The sequence below is a fragment of the Oncorhynchus mykiss genome, chromosome 16, assembly GCF_013265735.2.
Source record: "Oncorhynchus mykiss isolate Arlee chromosome 16, USDA_OmykA_1.1, whole genome shotgun sequence".
NCBI classification, from domain to species: domain Eukaryota; kingdom Metazoa; phylum Chordata; class Actinopteri; order Salmoniformes; family Salmonidae; genus Oncorhynchus; species Oncorhynchus mykiss.
The window spans coordinates 59,060,114-59,083,627 of NC_048580.1; the positions used below are offsets into that span (position 1 = coordinate 59,060,114).

At 43.6% G+C, this 23,514-nt stretch overlaps 1 protein-coding gene across 1 annotated transcript in view; it reads left to right on the forward strand.

Annotated features, from left to right (window-relative positions):
- LOC110492422 (FYVE, RhoGEF and PH domain-containing protein 3) overlaps window positions 1-23,514 on the forward strand; it is a 112,688-nt gene that overhangs the window by 59,877 nt on the left and 29,297 nt on the right. The window contains exon 2 of the mRNA XM_036947396.1: window positions 19,600-19,764. Within this exon, the coding sequence (XP_036803291.1) occupies window positions 19,600-19,764 (165 nt within the window). The remainder of the gene's footprint in view (window positions 1-19,599; window positions 19,765-23,514) is intronic.

Below are 23,514 nucleotides of genomic sequence, written 5' to 3' on the forward strand. Positions count from 1 at the left end.
CCCCGTTTCATTGCTTCACATTCCAACCTTGTTTAACATTATCTAGTCTAAATATGGCATGATTCCATTGTGACCTTCTGCATCACTTTCAAAGAGGTAATTTATTTTGAAGGCAAACCTCAAATTCCAGTATTGTCCCTAATCCTTATTGTGGCTAGCTTCACAACACATAACCCAGTCCGGTCGAGCCTCACTAGCCAGATGAAGCTAGTTGGCTGCTTATAACGTTAGCTTTAGGCATCAGGGTTAAGTAGCTGGCTAGCTATTTATTTTCATGAACTGAAGTTCAATTTCAATAGGCGAACAACAAGTGGCTACCTAGCTAATACTTACTCAAATCATTCCTAAATCATTGCTAAGAATAATGAAAATCACTGCAGTTTCTACTGGTCATTGTTTTCAGGCTGGTTGTATTGTTGCTAGCTAGGTACTTTCGTGTCTTTGGCTATGCCGGATTAAGTGATATGACATGCTATTCTATAAAATCCTTTCTCTGTAATTAATATTACCTGATTAAACTAATCACGTAACTGTAATTAACTAGAAAGTCAGGGCACCACAAAATCATTTTTATAGAGCTGTTATCTTCCGAATAAACTCTTAAAGACCTAGTAATATTTTACATCAATAGCAGTCAATATTAATCGTCACCTTATTTCAGTCTCATCTGAAAGTTGTAAATTCTTGATTATCTTCACGAACCCTGGTTAACAAGTTGAATCAGCAATACAAACCTAGGTTTAATTATTTATTTACTAAATACCTAAATAATCACACAGAATTACATATACACAGAATGCAAATTGTGTCATTCAGAAAATTTCCCTGGTGGACGGAGCCGACATGACGGCTGGTTACACAAAGGAGAGGGGGTTGGGTTTGAGTGAAAGAGCGGGAAGACTGAGGAACAAAGGGAGAAGCTATGCTATTGTAAATACAGTATCTTATGCATTCTAAATTACCGCCCATTTGGAAAAGGAAAATGCAATAAATATTTTCTCTGAGCTGCGCTTCGGTAGGTTGGTCGTAGATGCTGGCCGTGTTGCCCAACAGAGATCTTCCTGTCCTCTGAAGAATGTCTCTGGTGGTAAACTGGATACGTTGTAGTTTTGTCGTTGTGTATTAGACTGGATCCGTCGTCCGTCCTTTCCTAGCCCACGTTTACAGCGGCCGCTGCTAACTCAACGGCTAGGAGGTATCACTTCTGTAGTGAATAAGAGTTCAAAGTTCATACCATTCGCAACCAAAGCTCACGCTGAGGTTGGCGTAATCTTGTAGTTGACATGTTAGTCCTTTTAATGTCGGACCGTCATCCTCACGTCCTCGGAACAGGAGGTTACATTTTTGTCAAGGGCTTTATATAGTGGTAGGAGAGAAGGCATCTTTCATAGTTTACAACCAATGTCTCTTCACATGGGCGGGCCACTGAGTGAGCAGAGCTTTATCCTTATGAAAACCCAATTCTCTCATTTGGAAGCTAAAATTCCATTTAATCTTTTCACAAATAGTTTCATATTTAAACATTTAAATTGCACAACAATTCCATGTGAATCTGGTAACTATAATGTGTAGACTTTCCAGGATACAGTTTATGTAATCTTATCATTAAAAGAATGTCTCAGATGACAACCGAACTGACATCTTATTCATTAAGTACCAACGCATATTTTCAACTGGTTGGATTACCGAAATATGGTCCCTTTCCCCCCACCTTTCGATGTTCCCTGACTCTCTATGTTGAACAAAGGCTTTTCAAGAGTCCTTCAGTAGAGTCAAGAGAGGAAAGGGAGAAAGGTATTTATGGGGGTTCATAAACCTTACCCACAAGCCAACGTCATGACAGAACCAAGCTAAAGCTAACTAGCTACCCCAGAGGTTGCGGTCAAACAAATGCTTTATTACCAATGCAGTATTGTAAACACATCGTTCGTTGCCGGTGTTTGTGTTAAGGGAATTTTTATCAATAATGACTAATTATGTATACATTTCAATCAGGACTGACTAATCAGAATATTATTATGTTACTGTATATGTACTAATCAGAATACTATTATGTTACTGTGTATGTATGAATTTTCTTTTTAATCCTAGTACTGAATATAATGTGTGTAAATATAATCAAGAATTAGAACAATGACTGTCTGTACCTTGGTAGAAATGAATGAACTTATAGCCAGACTGGCTAGAATGCTTATCTACACTGGCTGGTCTTGGCTCGATCATAAATTATCTTAATAGGGAGAGACAATGTGAGAACCATACAGCCATTGTACTGGAGCGGAGATGAGACGGGCTAATACTAAAAACTAATGACGTCATTTTCAGTTTATAACATGTGGTAAAATGTGTAATGGGCAGTACTCTCGTGAATAAACGCTGCTGATTGACTTTAAGACTGGGCTCTGTCCATTTTATACAGAGTCATACAAATTCTTATGAATTGACAGAGTGTTTAATTTTAATTGGGTATTAAAACAGAGGAATTTAATTCCTGTAACAGTTTGCTTGTTTGCAGACTTTTTAGTACAGCTTTGGCAGTGCTACTGATAGTAGTGAAGGCTCTTGGCTTGCACAAACAAATTCAGAACACATAACATTCTATAATAGAACTGTGTTATTTGACTTGTATCTTTTTGACACGCAAAGACCCAAACGATGTTCCATAGTATGTTGTGAAGCTAATAGCAGTGACGCTATTACTGTGTAACTCCGGTAGGGAAACATCTGAAAAATAGCGCACTTGGTAGTGTGTACCGGTGCTCGACCAGTTGGCGAAAGCCAACATCACCCACGACAAAGAACAGTTGATTGTCAAGGGCAATGAATTCCATTATCTTGTCATTAATGACTGCTCGAATTTGTTGACTGCTCGATCCACACAGCAGACCTTGTGGGCTAGGTTAGGAATGCTGTGTTGCACATGTAGCACAACATTTTACGTGGCGTCATTACGTCATATACGTCATATAGGTATGCACATCAGCTTTGACATCGGTTTTGCACATCGGGTGCTAAACTAGACATCGGGCTGATAACGGTGTTGGAATTTTTAGCTAATATCGCCCGATTTCAATATGTTCACCGATATATCATGCATCCCGACTCTCAAACATACAAGTTTTCAATTCCTCATCAATCCACAGGAATTGAACAGTTTTAACAGTCCTTTTCTTAATGGGTGCATGCTTATTAGTAACTGGAATACGCAATTTCATAAATGTGTCAAGTGCAGCGTCTGTTTGCTTATACACTATATTATGCCCAGCTTTTGGGACTTTGGTTTTCCTAGATATGGCTACTACATTGTGAACACTACATCCAATGGATCTGGATACTGCTTTCAAGATCATTTCTGCAGCATTAGTAAAGATGTGGTCAATTTAAAAAATCGAATCAAATACATTTTATTGTCACATGCGCCTGTTATACAACAGGTATATACAACCTTACAGTTAAATGCTTACTTACAAGTCCTTAACCAACAATGTTAAGTAAAAAATAAGGAAATAGAAAATTAAAGTTACAAATAATTAAACAGCAGCAGTAAAATAACAAGCGAGGCTATATACAGGGGGTAGCGGTACAGAGTCAATGTGTGGGGGCACTGGTTAGTCGAGGAAATTGAGGTAATATATACATGTAGGTAGAGTTAAAGTGATTATGCATAGATAATAAACAGAGAATAGCAGCAGTGTAAAAGAGAAGTCTGGGTAGCCCTTTTATTAGCTGTTCAGGAGTCTTATGGCTTGAAAGTAGAAGCTGTTAAGAAGCCTTTTGGACCTCAACTTGGCGCTCCGGTACCGCTTGCCGTGCGGTAGCAGAAAGAACAGTCTATGACTAGGGTGGCTGGAGTCTTTGACAATTTTTAGGGCTTTCCTCTGACACCGCCTGATATAGAGGTCCTGGATGGCAGGAAGCTTGGCCCCAGTGATGTACTGTACTGTACCTGAGGGGCAATAGGCTTTGTCGTGTCCTCTTCACGACTTTCTTAGTGTGTTTGGACCGTGATAGTTTGTTTGTGATGTGGACACCAAGGAACTTGAAGCTCTCAACCTGTTCCACTACAGCCCTGACGATGATAATGGGGGCGTACTCGGTCCTCCTTTTCCTGTAGTCCACAATCATCTCCTTTGTCTTGATCACTTTGAGGGAGAGGTTGTTGCCCTGACACCACATGGCCAGGTCTCTGACCTCCTCCCTATAGGCTGTCTCATCGTCGCCGCTGATCAGGCCTTCCACTGTTGTGTCATCGGCAAACTTGATGATGGTGTTGGAGTCGTGTTTGGCCATTCAATCATGAGTAAGCAGTGAGTACAGGAGGGGACTGAGCACGGACCACTGGGGGGCCCCCGTGTTTAGGATCAGCGTGGCGGATGTGTTGTTCCCTACCCTTACCATCTCATGGTCGGCCCGTCAGGAAGTCCAGGATCCAGTTGCAGAGGGAGGTGTCTAGTCCCAGGGTCCTTAGCTTAGTGATGAGCTTTGACGGCACTATGGTGTTGAACGCTGAGCTGTAGTCAATGAACATAGGTGTTCCTATTATCCAGGCGGGAAAGGGCAGTGTTTATTGCAATAGACATTGCATCATCTGTGGATCTGTTGGGGCGGTATGCAAATTGGAGTGGGTCTATGGTTTCTGGGATAATGGTGTTTATGTGAGCCATGACCAGCCTTTCAGAGCACTTCATGATATGAGTGCTACGGATCGGTAGTCATTTAGGCAGGTTACCTTAGTGTTCATGGGCACAGGGACTATGGTGGTCTACTTGAAACATGTTGGTATTACAGACTCAGTCAGGGACAGGTTGAAAATGTCAGTGAAGACACTTGCCAGTTGGTCAGAGCATGCTCACAGTACACATCCAGGTAATCCATCTGGCCCTGCGATCTTGTGAATGTTGACCTGTTTAAAGGTCTTACTCACATCAGCTACGGAGAGCGTGATCACACAGTCGTCCGGAACGGCTGGTGCTCTCATGCATGTTTCAGAGTTACTTGCCTCGAAGCGAGCATAGAAGTAGTTTAGCTTGTCTGGTAGGTTTGTGTCACTGGGCAGCTAGTGGTTTGGTCTCCCTTTGCAGTCTGTGATAGTTTGCAAGCCCTGCAACATCCGACGAGCGTTGGAGTCGGTGTAGTACGATTCAATCTTAGTCCTGTGTTGACACTTGTTTGATGGTTTGTCAGAGGGCATTGCGGGATTTCTTATAGGCTTCTGGGTTAGAGTCCCGCTCCTCAAAAGCCACAGCTTTACCCTTTAGCTCAGTGTGGATGTTGCCTGTAATCCATGGCTTCTGGTTGGGGTATGTACTTACAGTCACTGTGGGGACGACATCATCGATGCACTTATTGATGAAGCCAGTGACTGATGTGGTGTACTCCTCAATATCATCAGAAGAATCCTGGAACATATTCCAGTCTGTGCTAGCAAAACAGTCCTGTAGCCTGCTTTAGTTTTTGCTTGTAAGCAGAAATCAGGAGGATACAATTATGGTCAGATTTGCCAAAAGGAGGGCGAGGGAGAGCTTTGTACACGTCTCTGTGTGTGGAGTAAAGGTGGTCTAGAGTTTTTCTACAGCTTATCATGAGAGACTCTACCTCAGGTGAGCAAAACCTAGAGATTTCGTGCACCAGCTGTTGTTTACAAATATGCATAGGCTGCCTCCCCTTGTCTTACCAGAGGCCGCTGTTCTATACTGCCGAAAAAGCTTAAAACCTGCCAGCTGTATGTTAATCATGTCTTTATTCAGCCATGACTCGGTGAAACATAATATATTACAGTTTTTAATGTCCCGTTGGTAAGATTTACGTGCTCGTAGTTTGTCTATTTTATAATCGATTGATTGTAAGTTGGCTAATAGGACCTATGGTAAAGATAGATTACCCTCTCAGCGACGGATCCTTACAAGGCACCCGTACCGTCGTCCACATTACCTCCGTCTTTTCCTCTTGCGAATGACGGTTATGAGGGCCTTGTAAGGTGTCTGGAGTAAATCCTTCCTGTCCGACTCGTTGAAGAAGAAGAATTCCTCCAGTACGGGGTGAGTAATCGCTGTCCTGATATCAAGAAGCTCTTTTCGGTCATAAGACACAGTGGCAGAAACGTTATTTACAAAACAAGTTACAAAAAACGTGGAAAAACATACAATTGGTTCCGGAATCGTAAAACAGCAGCCATCTCCTTCTGCGACATTGAATGTTGATGATTTCATTCCTGTGCTGTTTGTAACTACCCTGGTACAGTAGGTTGACTGATAAGCTGAACCAGTTTGCAGGCACTGGTTACAGTTTGAAGCTTTTTCTTGAGTGGGCACCAGTCAATATTTAAATCACACAGAAAATATACATCTATGTTGATATCACATACACATACATTAACAATAATTTGACACATGTTATCCAGATACTGACTGTTAGCACTCTCTAACAGCTTCCCACCAGAATGGGCTTTAGGTGAGGCAGATGAACCTGCAGCCATACTACTTCAACAGTATTTAACATGAGATCCTCTCTAAGCTTTATAGGAATGTGGTTCTGGTTATAAATAGCAACACCTCCACCATTGGCATTTCTATCTTTTCTGTAAATATTATAACCTTGTATTGCTACCACTGTATCATCAAAGGTATTATGTAAGTAAGTACTAGCAAGTTATTGATTTCAGGAACCTTGTTTCTTTATTTAACTAGGCAAGTCAGTTAAGAACAAATTCTTATTTACAATGACAGCCTAGGAACATTGGGTTAACTGCCTTGTTCAGGGGCAGAACAACAGATTTTTACCTTGTCAGCTCAGGGATTCGATCTAGCAACCTTTCGGTTACTGGCCCAACACGCTATCCACTAGGCTACTTGCCACCCCTCAAAGTTACACATTCTTACGCTACATATGTTAACATGGGCTATTTTGAGCAGATATTTTGGGCCTGATATGATGGGTATTTTATTAGTGTCTAGCAGAGTCAATTAGGCACCCCCAGGAACGAAGGTGCAGGAAGATCAGGCACAAGGACGGCAAATCTATTAGTTGTTTCTATCCTCTCTGGGCCTCTTATTGGGAGTGTAGACTATAGACTACTTTCCGGGAGGCCGCTGTCTTCGGCTTCCATGGTTTGTTATATGCGACCATCGTTGATTGCCTTGCTCCTCTTGCTGTGCTCCTTCGACGCCGCTACCAGATGGGGGAGCTCTGGGCAACACTGGCCAGTCGGATAACGACAAACGACAAGGCGGAGATGTATCCAACAAGCATGACTGCCGTTCAGCTACATGTAAACATTTCACTCTGCGTTTTCCCCAGTTTCTTCCGTAGGCTGGCGACCTGCATGATCAAGGAAGCCACCTCAAAGCCTATAATCCTCGGCAAGCAAACAATTGCCCATTGGAACTCTTAGTGATCCGGTTTGTCCCGAAACAAAGTGTAGTAGATACAGCTCCTAAAGCGCTAGAACCGTTCATTTATTTCTCCAGACAAAGAGGGCTCCATTGCAAAACTAATTTGATACATACTTTGTTAAGCGGGATTCCGGGACAAGAAATTGCGGTCCTAGCTGTTCAAAGCTTACCACATAGTATGTAAGACTTCAGTCCATGCCCTCTACACTAACATACATGAAGCATTTTTAAAGGCTGTGAGGTTGTTACATTGTGTCTTACTGGTTGTGACAGAGTGTTGTGTTGTAGTGCCTGGTGTCTGCACACCCCATTGCTTTCCTGTATTGGTGTGAAGAAGAGGACTGCTCATTAAAGGGCAAACAGATCAAGCTTTATTTCTGTGAATAGAAGTGTTGGCTTCGGGTCAGCTCAGATGGTTAAGGCTTGGTGTTTACAGTATCTAGTCCTTCTGAAAAAGTACCTGCTGAAAAACAGCAGCATATATAGGCTGTGTGAAACTGGGCAGCTGTGATCGTATTCCCTATTCCCAGTCTCCTTGACCCACCTGCTATTTTACCAATATGGATACTCTTCCCTGTTGCCATGACGATACCCTGTTCCACTGGTTTCCCCTAGGGCAGAGGAATCCAGAGCTCACTCACTCTGGCATTGCTGAATTTAGCCTGTGACTCCAGAAGGAGGATGTCACTCTTGCATTCACTTGTCAGGCCTTGTTTGTGCTAGCTCCTCTGTGGAAGGTGAAAATGTATCATTATGGGAAGGGAAGCCCTATTTTTAACTAGCTGCCTGCTCCTTACATACTGCTTAATGTTACAGTGTGTGTGTGTGTCTGTGGGTCTGTGTGCCTTTGTCTATGTGTGCACTCTTAGAAAAAAGGGTTCCAAAAGGGTTCTTCGGCTGTCCCCATAGGAGAACACTTTTTGGTTCCAGGTAGAACCCTTTTGGTTCCATGGGTTCCAAGAGTTCTACATGGAACCAAAAGGGTTCAACCTGCAACCAAAAAGGGTTCTTCAATGTGTTCTCCAATGGGGGCAGCTGAAGAACCCGTTAAGGTTCTGGATAGCACCTTTTTCTCTAGTGTGCGTAAGTGTCTGTCTGTCTGTCTGTCTGTCTGTCTGTCAACACTCTCTTCTCACATTATTGTCTTCATGTCATGTAGAGCTCTATAATAACTACAGCTTGTCTTGAGAAGGATTCTTCCTCTCCATTTCGTTTTATCTTCCTCTGTTACTTCTCTCGTTCTCCCTTCTAAACATGCAGTGCATTTGTAAAGTAATCAGACCCCTCAACTTTTTCCACATTTTGTTACGTTACAGCCTTATTCTAAAATTAATTTAATAAAATAAAATCTGCAGCACTGAAGTTCCCCAAGAACACAGTGGCCTCCATCATTCTTAAATGGAAGAAGTTTGGAACCACCAAGACTCTTCCTAGAGCTGGCTGCTCAGCCAAACTGAGCAATCGGGGGAGAAGGGCCTTGGTCAGGGAGGTGACCAAGAACGCAATGGTCACTCTGACAGAGCTCCAGAGTTCCTCTGTGGAAATGAGAGAACCTTCCAGAAGGACAACCTTCTCTGCAGCACTCCACCAATCAGGCCATTATGGTAGAGTGGCCAGACGGAAGCCACTCCTCAGTAAAAGGCACATGACAGCCCACTTGGAGTTTGCCAAAAGCCACCTAAAGACTCTCAGACCATGAGAAACAAGATTCTCTAGTCTGATGAACTCTTTGGCCTGAATGCCAAGCGTCACGTCTGGAGGAAACCTGGCACCAGCCCTACGGTGAAGCATGGTGGCGGCAGCATCATGATGTGGGAATCTTTTTCAGCGGCAGGGACCGGGAGACTAGTCTGGATCAAGGGAAAGATGAGCAGTGCAAAGTACACAAAGATCCTTGATGAAAACCTGCTCCAGAGCACTCAGGACCTCAGACTGGGGTGAAGGTTCAACTTCCAACAGGACAACAAATGTCCTTGAGTGGCTCAGCCAGAGCCCAGACTTGAACCCGATCGAACATCTCTGGATAGACCTGAAAGTAGCTGTGCAGCGACGCTCCCCATCCAACCTGACAGAGCTTGAGAGGATCTGCAGAGAAGAATTGGAGAAACTCCCCAAATACAGGTGTGCCAAGATTGTAGCGTCATACCCAAGAAGACGTGAGGTTGTAATCGCTGCCAAATATGCTTCAACAAAGTATTGATAAGGTCTGAATATTTATGTAAATGTGTATTTCAGTTTTTAATTTTTTATACATTTGCCAAAATAAAAATAAAAACGTTTTTGCTTGGTCATTCTGGGTTATTGTGTGTAGATTGATAATGAAAAATAAATAATTTAATCAATTTTAGAATAAGGCTGTAACGTAACAAAATGGGGAAAAAGTCAAGGGGTCTGAACACTTTCCGAATGCACTGTACACTCTCTCTTTCGTTGTCCCTCTCCTTCTGTCTCACACTCTGTCCTCTCCTCTTTGTCATCCCACGAAAATCCCCCTGTCTTCATCTGTGGGAGCTAGTGAAATACTTCTACTTCATGTGTGAGCTGGGTTGATTTACCCTACTGCTGTTTCCACTGACCTGATTTAGGACTGACAGGGGCAGGATGACTTATCCCTGATCCTCTTCTTACCCCCTTCCCTTTCCTCTGTAGCCCAGCTTGGGAATCCATGATACCATAGAGGAGGCTTAGAGGCATGGCTCATTCCTGGAGAACACAATCTGGGGGAGGTGCTGTTGTGTTGTTGAATCAAAGAGCAAGGAAATAAATGAATGGATGTGTAGTACTCTGGTGGTAATCTGAGGGAGGCCAGCTGCTACTGTATATGTGATTGGATCATTATCCCTCTGTATATGTATAGATAAGCCAGTGAACTTGGCACGCTGCATTATCACTCTACTGTACTCTACTGTACTGTACTCTACTGTACTGTACTCTTCTGCGCTCTACCCTACTGCACTCTACTGTACTGTACTGCACTGTACTCTACTCTACTGTACTGCACTGTACTGTACTGTACTTTACTGCACTGTACTGTACTGTACTGTACTGTACTCTACTGCACTTTACTGTACTGTACTGTACTCTACTGCACTTTACTGTACTGTACTGTACTGCACTGCACTTTTCTTTACTGTAGTTTACTGCACACTACTCTACTGTACTCTACTGTACTGCACTCTAATCTACTGTACTCTACTGTACTGTACTGCACTCTACTCTACTGCACTGTACTGCACTCTACTCTACTGTGCTCTACTGTACTCTACTGCACTCTACTCTACTGTGCTGTACTGTACTATACTGTACTGCACTCTACTGTACTATACTGTACTGCACTCTACTCTACTCTGCTCTGCTCTACTGTACTGTACTCTACTGCACTCTACTCTACTGTGCAGTACTGTACTATACTGTACTGCATTCTACTGTACTATACTGTACTGCACTCTACTGTGCTGTACTCTACTCTACTCTACTCTACTCTACTCGATGGAGAAATCTGCTGCTGAATTATCATAGATCGGGAAGAGCTCTAGCCTATATTCTACATCCCTTGTGTCCATAGAACATCTGTCCCTTTTTATGGTCTGTGAGAAGCAGCATCTGCTTTTTAGAGATTTGTTCTAGTTAGGTAACATGAATCCTAACCAACAGCAAACTATCCCAGATCTTACGCTGTGGACCTAGTCTAGGTTAACCTGCTTTTGTACACTACACTAAAGTTCCAGTCTGGGTTTTTTCCATCTCTATGTATGTGTTTTCCAGTGCGTCTCTGTGTGTGTCCCTATTTCCATGTGTTTTCCATTGTCTGTTTGTGTCTCTGTGTGTGTCTCTTTGTGCGTATTTCCATGTGTTCGACAGTCTCTCTCTCTCTCTCTCTCTCTCTCTCTCTCTCTCTCTCTCTCTCTCTCTCTCTCTTTCTGTAAATATAGGGGTTTGGCCGTGGGTGATAAATGAGAGAGACACATCAAGGTCAGAGCACTAGTTATTGTCTCAGAGTCGCAGGAAGGAGAGAGGGAGAGATGGAGAGAGAAGGATGGAGAGGGAGGGAGAGCCATGGGAGGTCTCTGGCTATATAAACGGGTACATATGGTTTTCTCCCTTCTTCCATATTCACTATGTCTCCATATTTTGATACTTATTTCAGACAATGCACTCTTCTAATAAAAAAACTCTACGAAGCCTGTTTCAGACAGTGTGTGGGGATGCATACGCGCGCGTGTGTGTGTGGGCGTGTGTGTGTGTGTAACACTGCTCTGATCGATGGCCATTATTAATCATAGTGCCATTAGATGAGAGTCTATATCAGTTTGTATCAGTCTGTCTCAGTCTGTATCAGTCTTTATCAGTCTGTCTCAGTCTATCTCAGTCTGTCTCAGTCTGTCTCAGTCTATCTCAGTCTGTCTCTGTCTTTATCAGTCTATCTCAGTCAGTCTCAGTCTGTATCAGTCTTTATCATTCTGTGTCAGTCTGTATCAGTCAGTCTCAGTCTGTCTCAGTCTGTCTCAGTCTGTCTCAGTCTGTATCAGTCAGTCTCAGTCAGTCTCAGTCTCAGTCTTTCTCATTCTGTCTCAGTCTGTATCAGTCAGTCTCAGTCAGTCTCAGGCTTTATCAGTCTATCTCAGTCTGTCTCAGTCTGTATCAGTCTTTATCATTCTGTCTCAGTCTGTCTCAGTCTATCTCAGTCTTTATCATTCTGTCTCATTCTGTATCAGTCAGTCTCAGTCAGTCTCAGTCTTTATCATTCTGTTTCAGTCTTTATCATTCTGTCTGTCTTTATCATTCTGTCTCAGTCTGTATCAGTCTGTCTCAGTCTGTCTCAGTCTGTCTCATTCTGTTTCAGTCTGTATCATTCTGTCTCAGTCTGTATCAGTCAGTCTCAGTCAGTCTCAGTCTTTATCATTCTGTCTGTCTTTATCATTCTGTCTCATTCTGTCTGTCTTTATCATTCTGTCTCAGTCTGTATCAGTCTGTCTCAGTCTTTATCAGTCTGTCTCAGTCTGTCTCATTCTGTTTCAGTCGTCTGTATCATTCTGTCTCAGTCTTTATCATTCTGTCTCAGTCTTTATCAGTCTGTCTCATTCTGTTTCAGTCTGTATCATTCTGTCTCAGTCTTTATCATTCTGTCTCAGTCTTTATCAGTCTGTCTCAGTCTGTCTCAGTCTGTCTCATTCTGTTTCAGTCTGTATCATTCTGTCTCAGTCTGTATCAGTCAGTCTCAGTCTTTATCATTCTGTTTCAGTCTTTATCATTCTGTCTGTCTTTATCATTCTGTCTCATTCTGTCTGTCTTTATCATTCTGTCTCAGTCTGTATCAGTCTGTCTCAGTCTTTATCAGTCTGTCTCAGTCTGTCTCATTCTGTTTCAGTCTGTATCATTCTGTCTCAGTCTTTATCATTCTGTCTCAGTCTTTATCAGTCTGTCTCAGTCTGTCTCATTCTGTTTCAGTCTGTATCATTCTGTCTCAGTCTATCTCAGTCTTTATCATTCTGTCTCAGTCTTTATCAGTCTGTCTCATTCTGTTTCAGTCTGTATCATTCTGTCTCAGTCTTTATCATTCTGTCTCAGTCTTTATCAGTCTGTCTCAGTCTGTCTCAGTCTGTCTCATTCTGTTTCAGTCTGTATCATTCTGTCTCAGTCTGTATCAGTCAGTCTCAGTCTTTATCATTCTGTTTCAGTCTTTATCATTCTGTCTGTCTTTATCATTCTGTCTCAGTCTTTATCATTCTGTCTCAGTCTTTATCAGTCTGTCTCAGTCTGTCTCAGTCTGTCTCATTCTGTTTCAGTCTGTATCATTCTGTCTCAGTCTTTATCATCCTGTCTCAGTCTGTCTCAGTCTTTATCATTCTGTCTCAGTCTGTCTCAGTCTTTATCATCCTGTCTCAGTCTGTCTCAGTCTTTATCATCCTGTCTCAGTCTTTATCATTCTGTCTCAGTCTGTCTCAGTCTTTATCCGTCTTTATCATTCTGCCTCAGTCTGTCTCAGTCTTTATCATTCTGTCTCAGTCTGTCTCAGTCTTTATCCATCTTTATCATTCTGCCTCAGTCTGTCTCAGTCTTTATCATTCTGCCTCAGTCTTTATCAGTCTGTCTCAGTCTGTCTCAGTCTTTATCATTCTGCCTCAGTCTGTCTCAGTCTTTATCCGTCTGTCTCAATCTGTCTCAGTCTTTATCATTCTGCCTCAGTCTGTCTCAGTCTTTATCATTCTGCCTCAGTCTTTATCAGTCTGTCTCAGTCTCTCTCAGTCTTTATCATTCTGCCTCAGTCTGTCTCAGTCTTTATCCGTCTGTCTCAATCTGTCTCAGTCTTTATCATTCTGCCTCAGTCTGTCTCAGTCTGTATCCGTCTTTATCATTCTGCCTCAGTCTGTCTCAGTCTTTATCATTCTGTCTCAGTCTGTCTCAGTCTGTCTCAGTGTTTATCTGTCTTTATCATTCTGCCTCAGTCTTTATCAGTCTGTCTCAGTCTTTATCATTCTGTCTCAGTCTGTTTCAGTCTGTCTTAGTCAGTTAGGACAACAGGAGAGAGAGAGAGAGAGAGTCCGATAAAAGGACTGTCTACGTGGCAGGAAGGGAGCGGAAGAGATGGAGATGAAGAGAGGTGCAGAGGGAATGACGTGCTGACTGAGGGAAGGACAGCGAAAGTGTTGGTAGATGTGGGGGTAGCTGTGTGTTTGGGGGATGGGGGTTGGTGTGTCAGGGGGGGTCACAGAAGTGGTGACTGACTGATGAGACGCTCCCACGCCTGGAGTGATCCATCTCCCAGACAGCACTGGGGCAGAAAGACTTTACTCTAGGGATGATGGGTAATAAACGACTCCAACAGGGTTGCCTCAGGGCTGACATTGATTGACAGCGGTGTGTTTATATGTGTGTTTGTGTGTGGGTGTGAGTGGGTGCTTTTGCTTGTGCATGTGTGTTCATCATTCAGCGAGAGAAAGGGGGAGGGGGAGAATTAATATTGTGTATGTGTCTATTTTTCTAGGTGTGAGTGTCTGTGGGTACGTGTGCGTGCAGGACATTGGGTACATACACACTGTTGGTTGTCCTCACCACTCTCTCTACTCTCTGCAGTTGTAGAAATGTTGAGCCCCAGTCTGTGACAGTACGCTGTCATTTCATAGCTGTTTGTCTGATGGAATCTGAATATGTCACACATAGAGATAGATTATATTAGCGTGTGACCTGTGGCACAGGGTCATGTGCTTTCTGGGCTTGACTTACCCTTCATCAGACACACACACACACGCACACAAATGTACATACAGAGACACACAAATGTACATACACAGACACACACACACACGAATGTACATACACAGACACACACACAAATGTACATACACAGATACACACACACGAATGTACATACACAGATACACAGACACACACACAAATGTACATACACAGACACACACACACACACAAATGTACATACACAGATGCACACACACGAATGTACAAACACAGACACACACACACTAATGTACATACACAGACACACACACACACAAATGTACATACACAGATACACACACACAAATGTACATACACAGATACACACACACGAATGTACATACACAGATACACAGACACACACACAAATGTACATACACAGACACACACACACACACAAATGTACATACACAGATGCACACACACGAATGTACAAACACAGACACACACACACTAATGTACATACACAGACACACACACACAAATGTACATACACAGATACACACACACAAATGTACAGACACACACACACACACGAATGTTCATACACAGACACACACACACAAATGTACATACACAGACACACACACACACACAAATGTACATACACAGACACACACACACTACCATTATGCTTCCATATCCCCTTTCTCAGTGTCAGAATATTTCAGTGTATAAGAACACAGTTCTTATAACAGTAACACTGTCCTCTCTAGTGCTGTTCTGTGAGTCCTTCTCATTCTGTCCTGTTTTCTTCTGACTGGAGAGTGACCATGACATCACCATCTCCACTCTCAAGCAACGGGCAGGTGAGTCGACGGGTCGCCTAGGAGACACAATTATTGGCGTGTCCATAAGGATGGGGTATGGTCGTTGATGAGGTGGTCTTCTGAGTCACGTCACCCTGGCAACCCCCAGCTCCTCAGAGCACCATGGTGATGGTTGTGCTGGGAAGCAAACTGTTCCAATGATCTGTCCCTCATCGTGATTGGAGCTCAGAAGAGGAAATGAATGAATCCACTTGTCTATTCTCTTGTGTGTGTTTATTAAAATGCTCATAGATTGATTCTCATAATTACAGAATGTTAATCTCATCTCTCCATCTGTAAGCAAATTCATTTGATGACTCCGTTTGTGTCGGACATTGTTTAGCTCCTGTTTGTCCTGTAGTTGTTTACTCTGTTCTGTTTTGTCATTTTCCTGCGTGCGTGCGTGCATGTACGCACATAACTTTACCACTCTGCCACTGAAAAGGACCTGACGGAGTGTGTAAGGTGTCAGAGACTTAGCCTATAGTGTCCATGCAATCTGTGGCGTTTCATCTTGGTTCCTGCCCTGTACTTTTTCACAGACAGAGATAATCAGGGAATCTGTTGACCTCCTGTTGCCATAACAATACATACACACGCACACACACACACACACACGTCAGCTGGGCCTGGGGGCAGGCGTGTAGAGCAGGTTTGGCAGGTGCAGTTAGACTAGGGAACACAGTACACCTGACAACAGGTGTGTGTGTTATGCAGGACTGAACTTTACTGAGCTCCAGGGTGTGTGTGTGTGTGTGCAAGGAGATGGCACGGAGAGCTTAACGGTCTCATACCGGGAGAATAGTATTTACTTGTTGACCAAGGAAGGTGTGTTGGATTTTCCCATTGAAACGGTTCACTGGATTTTTGGCGTCTGAGGAAAGAGGGAACATTGAATGACAAGGTAGCTTTTCCTTCTTGTTCTGGTCTTTTCTTGTATGTTAAATTCTGCAAATAAGCCCAGTCTGTCTGTTTATCTGGTTTAGGTCGTTGTTTTGCTATCCTTCTTTTCTTTACTTTGGCAAATGTTCAAATGAACACACTTACTTTTTGGTCTCGAAGGACTTTGGAATCATTTGAGCTTTCAGTATTGTAACAGACATGTAGAAGAGTTGTGAGTGTTGTGTAGAGTTGGGAGGAGTGTTGAGTAGAGTTGGGAGGAGTGTTGTGTAGAGTTGTGAGTGTTGTGTAGAGTTGGGAGTGTTGTGTAGAGTTATAAGTGTTGTGTAGAGTTATGTCTTGTGTAAAGTTGTGAGTGTTGTGTAGAGTTATAAGTGTTGTGTAAAGTTGTGAGTGTTGTGTAGAGTTGTGAGTGTTGTGTAGAATTATAAGTGTTGTGTAGTGTTGTGTAGAGAGTGTTCAGTGGAAGTGATTCCTCTGTGTCGTCAAGTTCCTGTTTACTGTTAGGACGTTTGATCTGCGGGCCAGGTTTCACTCTCTCTCAGATAACCATGACTACAGAGTTTCAATAGACCCAGACCCTTATGACACCGTAGGTCTCGTTACTGATACAGACTGTTTGTTTTTCCCAAGACTTGACCTTTGTCTATGGTCAGAGTGTTTCTCATTGGTCAGTGGTTTGGCTGAAGGACTTCAGAGTAGATAGATGCTGCTCCAAAGCACTGATGCAGGGTCAGAACTGATTTTATCACCTTAAGATTGGGGGCAGGAAAAGTTGAGATTAGATTAAGTTTTACAAAGTCATCAGTTGTCTTTGGTGAATGGCTTTCCTCTGTATGATAATGTGGGATGCTGTGTGTCAGTATAGTCAATACTATACAGTCTGCTGTTTACAAATGGATTTCTGTTGCAGCGGTAGTGAAAGTGAGAGCGGGAACTGGGCACTATTTTATGATTTGCTACTGTACAACTATTGACCCAGTAGCTGTGTGTATTACAGTTACTGTTTATAGCTTAAGTGAAAAGCTTTGTCTTCCATGGTTGTATGCAAACTGTAGCACACTCTTTATCTTGCTCTCTCTCTCCCCTTCTCCTTCTCTCTCTCTCCCTCTCTCACTCTCTCTTCCCTCCCTCCCTACTTGGTTTGGTAAAAGCCTTGTAGATATCATATGTTGGGAAAGCCAGCCTGCAGCAGGACCTCATGCAGGACCTCATTACAGACTGACATAGCTCTGCCTGCCTTCACTGCCTGAAGCTGCAGGCTGAAGCTGAGCTGGACAACACCAAATCAGACGTGGAGAAGCTCCTCAGTGGTCTCACTACCATCTCTAAACTAATCCTTTGGCGATGCGTGTGGAGTGAATAGATACCGTCCGTAAGCCTGCAGGAAAGAGAGCAGAGAGGAGCAGTGTGGATGATAGTTGATATAGATTATCATTGATAACACACAGCAAGGCTAAACACAGGCTGTGATGAGGGCACTAGGAACAAAGACAGCGGTACTTAGACACAAACACAGAGGCACACACACACACACACACACACACACACACACACACACACACACACACACACACACAGGCCCAGTCGTACATAAGTACACGCACACGCACAGGCATAGGGATGCACAAGCACACGTATATACACAGTAAACACATACTTCCCCCACTCTCAACACAAACAATACATTATGTGAACATACCAACATATTGCACAAAACAGCACTCATTAAAAAGGCCACACTTCAATTCAGTTGACTGGATTTCAAAAAGCCCTTACAGGCATCTCCCTGATGAAACTAGCTAGCTGCTAAAGGCCTAATTGTCCCACAGTGCATCTGTTTGTAGTTCTGTTGAGTGGGTTTCTTAAACACACAGCCTGATATCACAGACATGCAGAGAGAAAGTGGGACACACACACACAGGCCATTATCACTCCCAGCCAGTCAAAAGGATGGAGGATCAGGATGTAGACATGTATTATTTATAGGCAGGCCTATCAGAGAGCTAGCTGTAGACTCATTGAGGCGGAAGCCTCTTCTCTCTCTCCTCTGGCCTGGTGTCAGGATCGATGCTGGGCCTGTCTGTTCCCTCTATGCTTCCTCTATGCTTCCTCTCTAGTTCTTCTTGCTCCCTGCAGCATGGTCGTTTGTTCACCTCCTACAGTTACACACCACACTGCACCACTCACGTGTAATGCAGCTAGGCCTGTATGGATCTTCATCGTTCAGGTGTCCTTGGACTGAAACTGGGCCTGTATGGATCTGCATCGTTCAGGTGTCCTTGGACTGAAACTGGGCCTGTATGGATCTGCATCGTTCAGGTGTCCTTGGACTGAAACTGGGCCTGTATGGATCTGCATCGTTCAGATGTCCTTGGACTGAAACTGGGCCTGTATGGATCTGCATCGTTCAGGTGTCCTTGGACTGAAACTGGGCCTGTATGGATCTGCATCGTTCAGGTGTCCTTGGACTGAAACTGGGCCTGTATGGATCTGCATCGTTCAGATGTCCTTGGACTGAAACTGGGCCTGTATGGATCTGCATTGTTCAGGTGTCCTTGGACTGAAACTGGGACTGTATAGGGCTGCATCGTTCATGTGTCCTTGGACTGAAACTGGGGCTGTATAGGGCTGCACCGTTCAGGTGTCCTTGGACTGAAACTGGGGCTATATAGGGCTGCAATAGGGCTGCTTCGTTCTGGTGTCCTTGGACTGAAACTGGACCTGTGTAGGGCGGCTTCGTTCAGGTGTCTTCGGACTGAAACTGGGGCTGTGTAGGGCGGCTTCGTTCAGATGTCCTCGGACTGAAACTGGGGCTGTGTAGGGCGGCTTCGTTCAGGTGTCCTCGGACTGAAACTGGGGCTGTGTAGGGCGGCTTCGTTCAGGTGTCCTCGGACTGAAACTGGGGCTGTGTAGGGCGGCTTCGTTCAGGTGTCCTCGGACTGAAACTGGGGCTGTGTAGGGCGGCTTCGTTCAGGTGTCCTCGGACTGAAACTGGGGCTGTGTAGGGCGGCTTCGTTCAGGTGTCCTCGGACTGAAACTGGGGCTGTGTAGGGCGGCTTCGTTCAGGTGTCCTCGGACTGAAACTGGGGCTGTATGGAGCTGAAACTGCTGGGTTTTTTGGCTCACCTATGTCACTTTCTTGGTGTTCTCAAATTAATACTGTGTTCCTTCAGAACAGGCTGCATTCCTGCGTGTTCTGTGAACAGAAGTTATGTACTCACCATTCAACCTAATATATCATCTCCCTCTCCCTCCCTCAGACCTCTCTCCCTCCTCTCTACAGTACCAGTGTGGATCGGTGGACTTCCTGTGTTCCCCACGGCTGGGAAAGAAAGCCCCGCCCCCTCCCAAACCATGTCACGGCCGGCCTGCAGTCAAGCCCCACCCCCAGCCTACCGCCACACCCACCTCTCAGAAACCTCAAGGTACAGTGTTGGTTTATTTGTCCTTTAGCATTATAACTAGTTGTTTATTACAATAATGTCATTATCATGTTGGTACAATATCCAGCATTGTGTTATTAACCTGCGTTTCTTAGGGAATGACTACTACCCAGGCCCCAGATGTTTATTTGGTCAGGTCAGCGTTCACCCATATATTTATCCCACAAACACATCAGTCAGAAAAAGAGATTAATGGTTCAGATCAAAGACTGTTGTTAGTCCAACTATAGGTTCATGCTATCTGCCTGTTGAGGCATTACTTTAGGCCAGCGTCTCTTAAAGTATGGGGGTCACGGACCTGTTAATGTATAATTATTTAATTAATTACTGGAATTGATTTGGCCAAGTGCAACTGCGCTCTCGGTTCAGTGCGCTCTGTGCATAGCAGCATTTTTTCCTGCAGTTTTCTTGAAGATCACTCTGCGACCTACACGCTTCAGCGCTGTGGTTCAAGCCACTGACTTGTTATCAGTGTTGCCAACTTAGCGACTTTGTCGCTATATTTAGCGAGTATTCAGACCCCTCTGGCGACACATTTTCAAAAAAGTGACTAGCGACAAATCTAGCGACTTTTTCTGGTGTTATTGGAGACTTTTGGAGACTGACATGAAAGCACGTATCGTTCTTACTCTTCTCAACGAGCAGCGGGTGCTGCCGTGGGCCACACCCCAATCCCAAAGCACTCATAGGCGGCCCAGTCCTCGCACAGCAGTCCCTCCCAGCTGCAGTCAGAGCAGGAGATGTTCACCCCTCCCCGTCCAGACTGCAAATGAATCGCGCATGCGGGAAGCCACCACTGGATGATCACGCCCTGGCTTTCATTCAGGGCAGGATGTAAAATGTTCTTTGTCTAAAATAAATCACTGCAAAAAAATAAATCACTGCATTTGACTCACACAGCCTCAGTCACTTACTCACCTTGTCCACTGTGCGTGTGCCTCTCTGTGACATAAGCTAAACATCTAGCTGGCTAGCTCATCATGTCTCATTCTAAACTGTACACTCAAAAATACGGAAAGGAGTGGGAATCAAACCCTGCCTGAATTCAAAAGCTGGTTGAAGATGTTTGTTGCAGATGATACATGGGCATACTGCCTGTATTGTAAGGCTGATTTCTACGCCAAACTTAGTGATGTAAAAAAAAACACATGACAACTCAAAAACATACTCAAAAGGCAAAAGCCTTATAACAGTTCCACCCAGAACAAACTGCCATTTATGGTTCAAAAAATTGGCATGTGATCACATTGGAGAAGCATGTAGAGCTGCTTTCTCAGACTCCACTGCTGCTACCCACTTCAACATGCACAGGACAAAGTGCACAGTAATGATTAATGGTGTTCTAGCACCATACTTTCTGAAGAAGTTGGTTGCAGATGTGGGTGACCAGCGTTTCAGCCGCCTCCTCGATGAGTCCACGGATGTAAGTGTACCTGGGGGTTGTGATAAGGTACTTTAGTGACACCAAGCAGACAATTGTATCAACATTTCCGGGGCTTGTTGAGTTGGAGGGAGGAGATGCCAAATCTATAGCCCGTGCTGTTTTGGCTTTGAAGTGTTGTCTTAAAAAAGAGAAACTCCTGGGGATAGGGACTGACAATGCCTCTGTTATGGGGATTAACAATGGTGTCCATAAAGTGCTGAAGGAGGAGTATGGCCTCAAATATCTGGTTCTTATTCGCTGTGTGTGCCACTCTCTGCAGCTGGCTCATTTGTAGTTCTAAACATATTTAGGGTGTTTTTTTACTCACTTTTTGTCCCTCCCACGACGTTATTCCTCTCTCCTACAGCGCCATCACAATTACATGCACATGGCCAATTATGCAAAGTAGGTGATGACGTCATTTAGCGACTTTTAGGACAGCCAATAGTTACTTTCCTTACTGAGGAGTTGGCAACACTGATTGTTATTCCTCACCGCTGTCATGAAATGGACTCATGCTAGTCACAAGTTCTGACTGAGCTCAATGGTCATGACACGCAAATACAGTGATGACGTTTTGTCTCTTTCACACAAACTTTGAGAAATAATGAGGAGCGCCCACAATGTGTTTTGTGTGGGGAAGTGCTTAGTAATGAGTCTCTCAAAACGAACAAATTAATAAAATGACACGCCCTGACCAAACATCCAGGCACAACTGTACATGACAGTAAACCCAGGGAGTTATTTCAGAACAGGGCAGTATGCCTCAGGAAACAGTGCTTCGAAAGTGTAAAAGTAAGTCAACTAACAAAGCATTGTTGTCATTTTATAACAAGTGATAATAAGCAGAAATAAGGGAGTACTATCTCTCATAGTAATAGATGTGAATTTCTCTTTCAAACAATCCCCTGGCCGTTTAACGTTTAACAGCTAATAGCTGACATTAGCCAAAGCAAGTTAGCTAGCTACTGATAGTGTAAACCTAAGAAACAGTACAGATGAAGATGAAAAGTGACCAGGCCTACTGTACATTTTACTGTAGAAATGATTGTTGAAAACAAGTCTAGGTTGGAACTGTTGCTGTTACAAGTAATAATTTTATTCTGATCTGGAATAAACTGATTGAAGCAAGATGCTTTTTGAGACAAACACTCACACAGTTCTGGGTTGATCATCTGCATCAGGAAGCAGTCTCCTGCCTGAATGAGAAAGCAGTAGATGTTCTGATCCAGTTTGGCACCACATACTCACGCAAGTCAGGGTTCTGAAGTACAGACACAGTGTCAATGCTGGGCCTGACCTCAGTGTTACACTGTTAAAAACTGAGTCCATAATAGACCTGCTTGTTGAAAACTTCAACCAGCCACACACCTCTCATTAGGACTGAAAATGTCTCATTAGGACCTCTTATCTGGTCTACATCTGTGTGATGTGATCAATCAGTTTATTCCAGTTCAGAATAAAACATGTGTATTTTAACAGCAACAGTTCCAACCTAGACTTTCTATCAACAATCATTTCTACAGTAAGATGTACAGTAATATGTACAGTAGGCCTGATCATTTTTTATCTGTACTATTACTTAGGGTTTCACGATCAACAAGCCTGTGTGTGTTCTGTTCTACATCTGTGTGATGTGATCAATCCGTTTAGTCCAGTTCAGAATGAAATGATTTATTGTATTTTAACAGCAACAGTTCCAACATAGACAGGTATGTTAGAGTGTTTTAAACGGGGGAAAATAAACTAAAGTTATTTATGGGTATTTCATTGTTATTTGTTTTTGTCTATATTGCATTTTTTAGGCATATGGGCAATGAAATGTACCGATATTTACGAAAAGTTGCATATTTTCCTGAAGCTTGGGTCCCAGGAAAACACAGAATATCTCATTTGGGTCCCAGGCTGAAAAAGAACCCCTGCTTTAGGCTGTGCTGTAGCCACACACACACACACTCAGAGAGAGACCTGTTCCTCATTCAGCCCTAGTACAATACCAAGCACACAGCAAAGACTGGCCTGCATAAAATATATAGAAAAAACCTAGTGTCCTCTAAATGCATTCTGCAGTAACCATGTTTTAAGAGCATGTAGCTAGCTATACAGTAGCGTGTTATCCTCTGATAGTGTGGGTGGCCATTTGTGCAGAGTCTGTTTTTGGACTGCTCTCGGCCTGTCATTTTTTTTGTCTGTGTGCTTGTGTTTTTTTTTATCTGACTTTGAAACCACAGTGGCTTACAAGCAGTCATCACTGCATCCTGTTCTGAAACCAGGAAGCTGTCTTAGCTCTGTGAAGCAGCATCAGAACT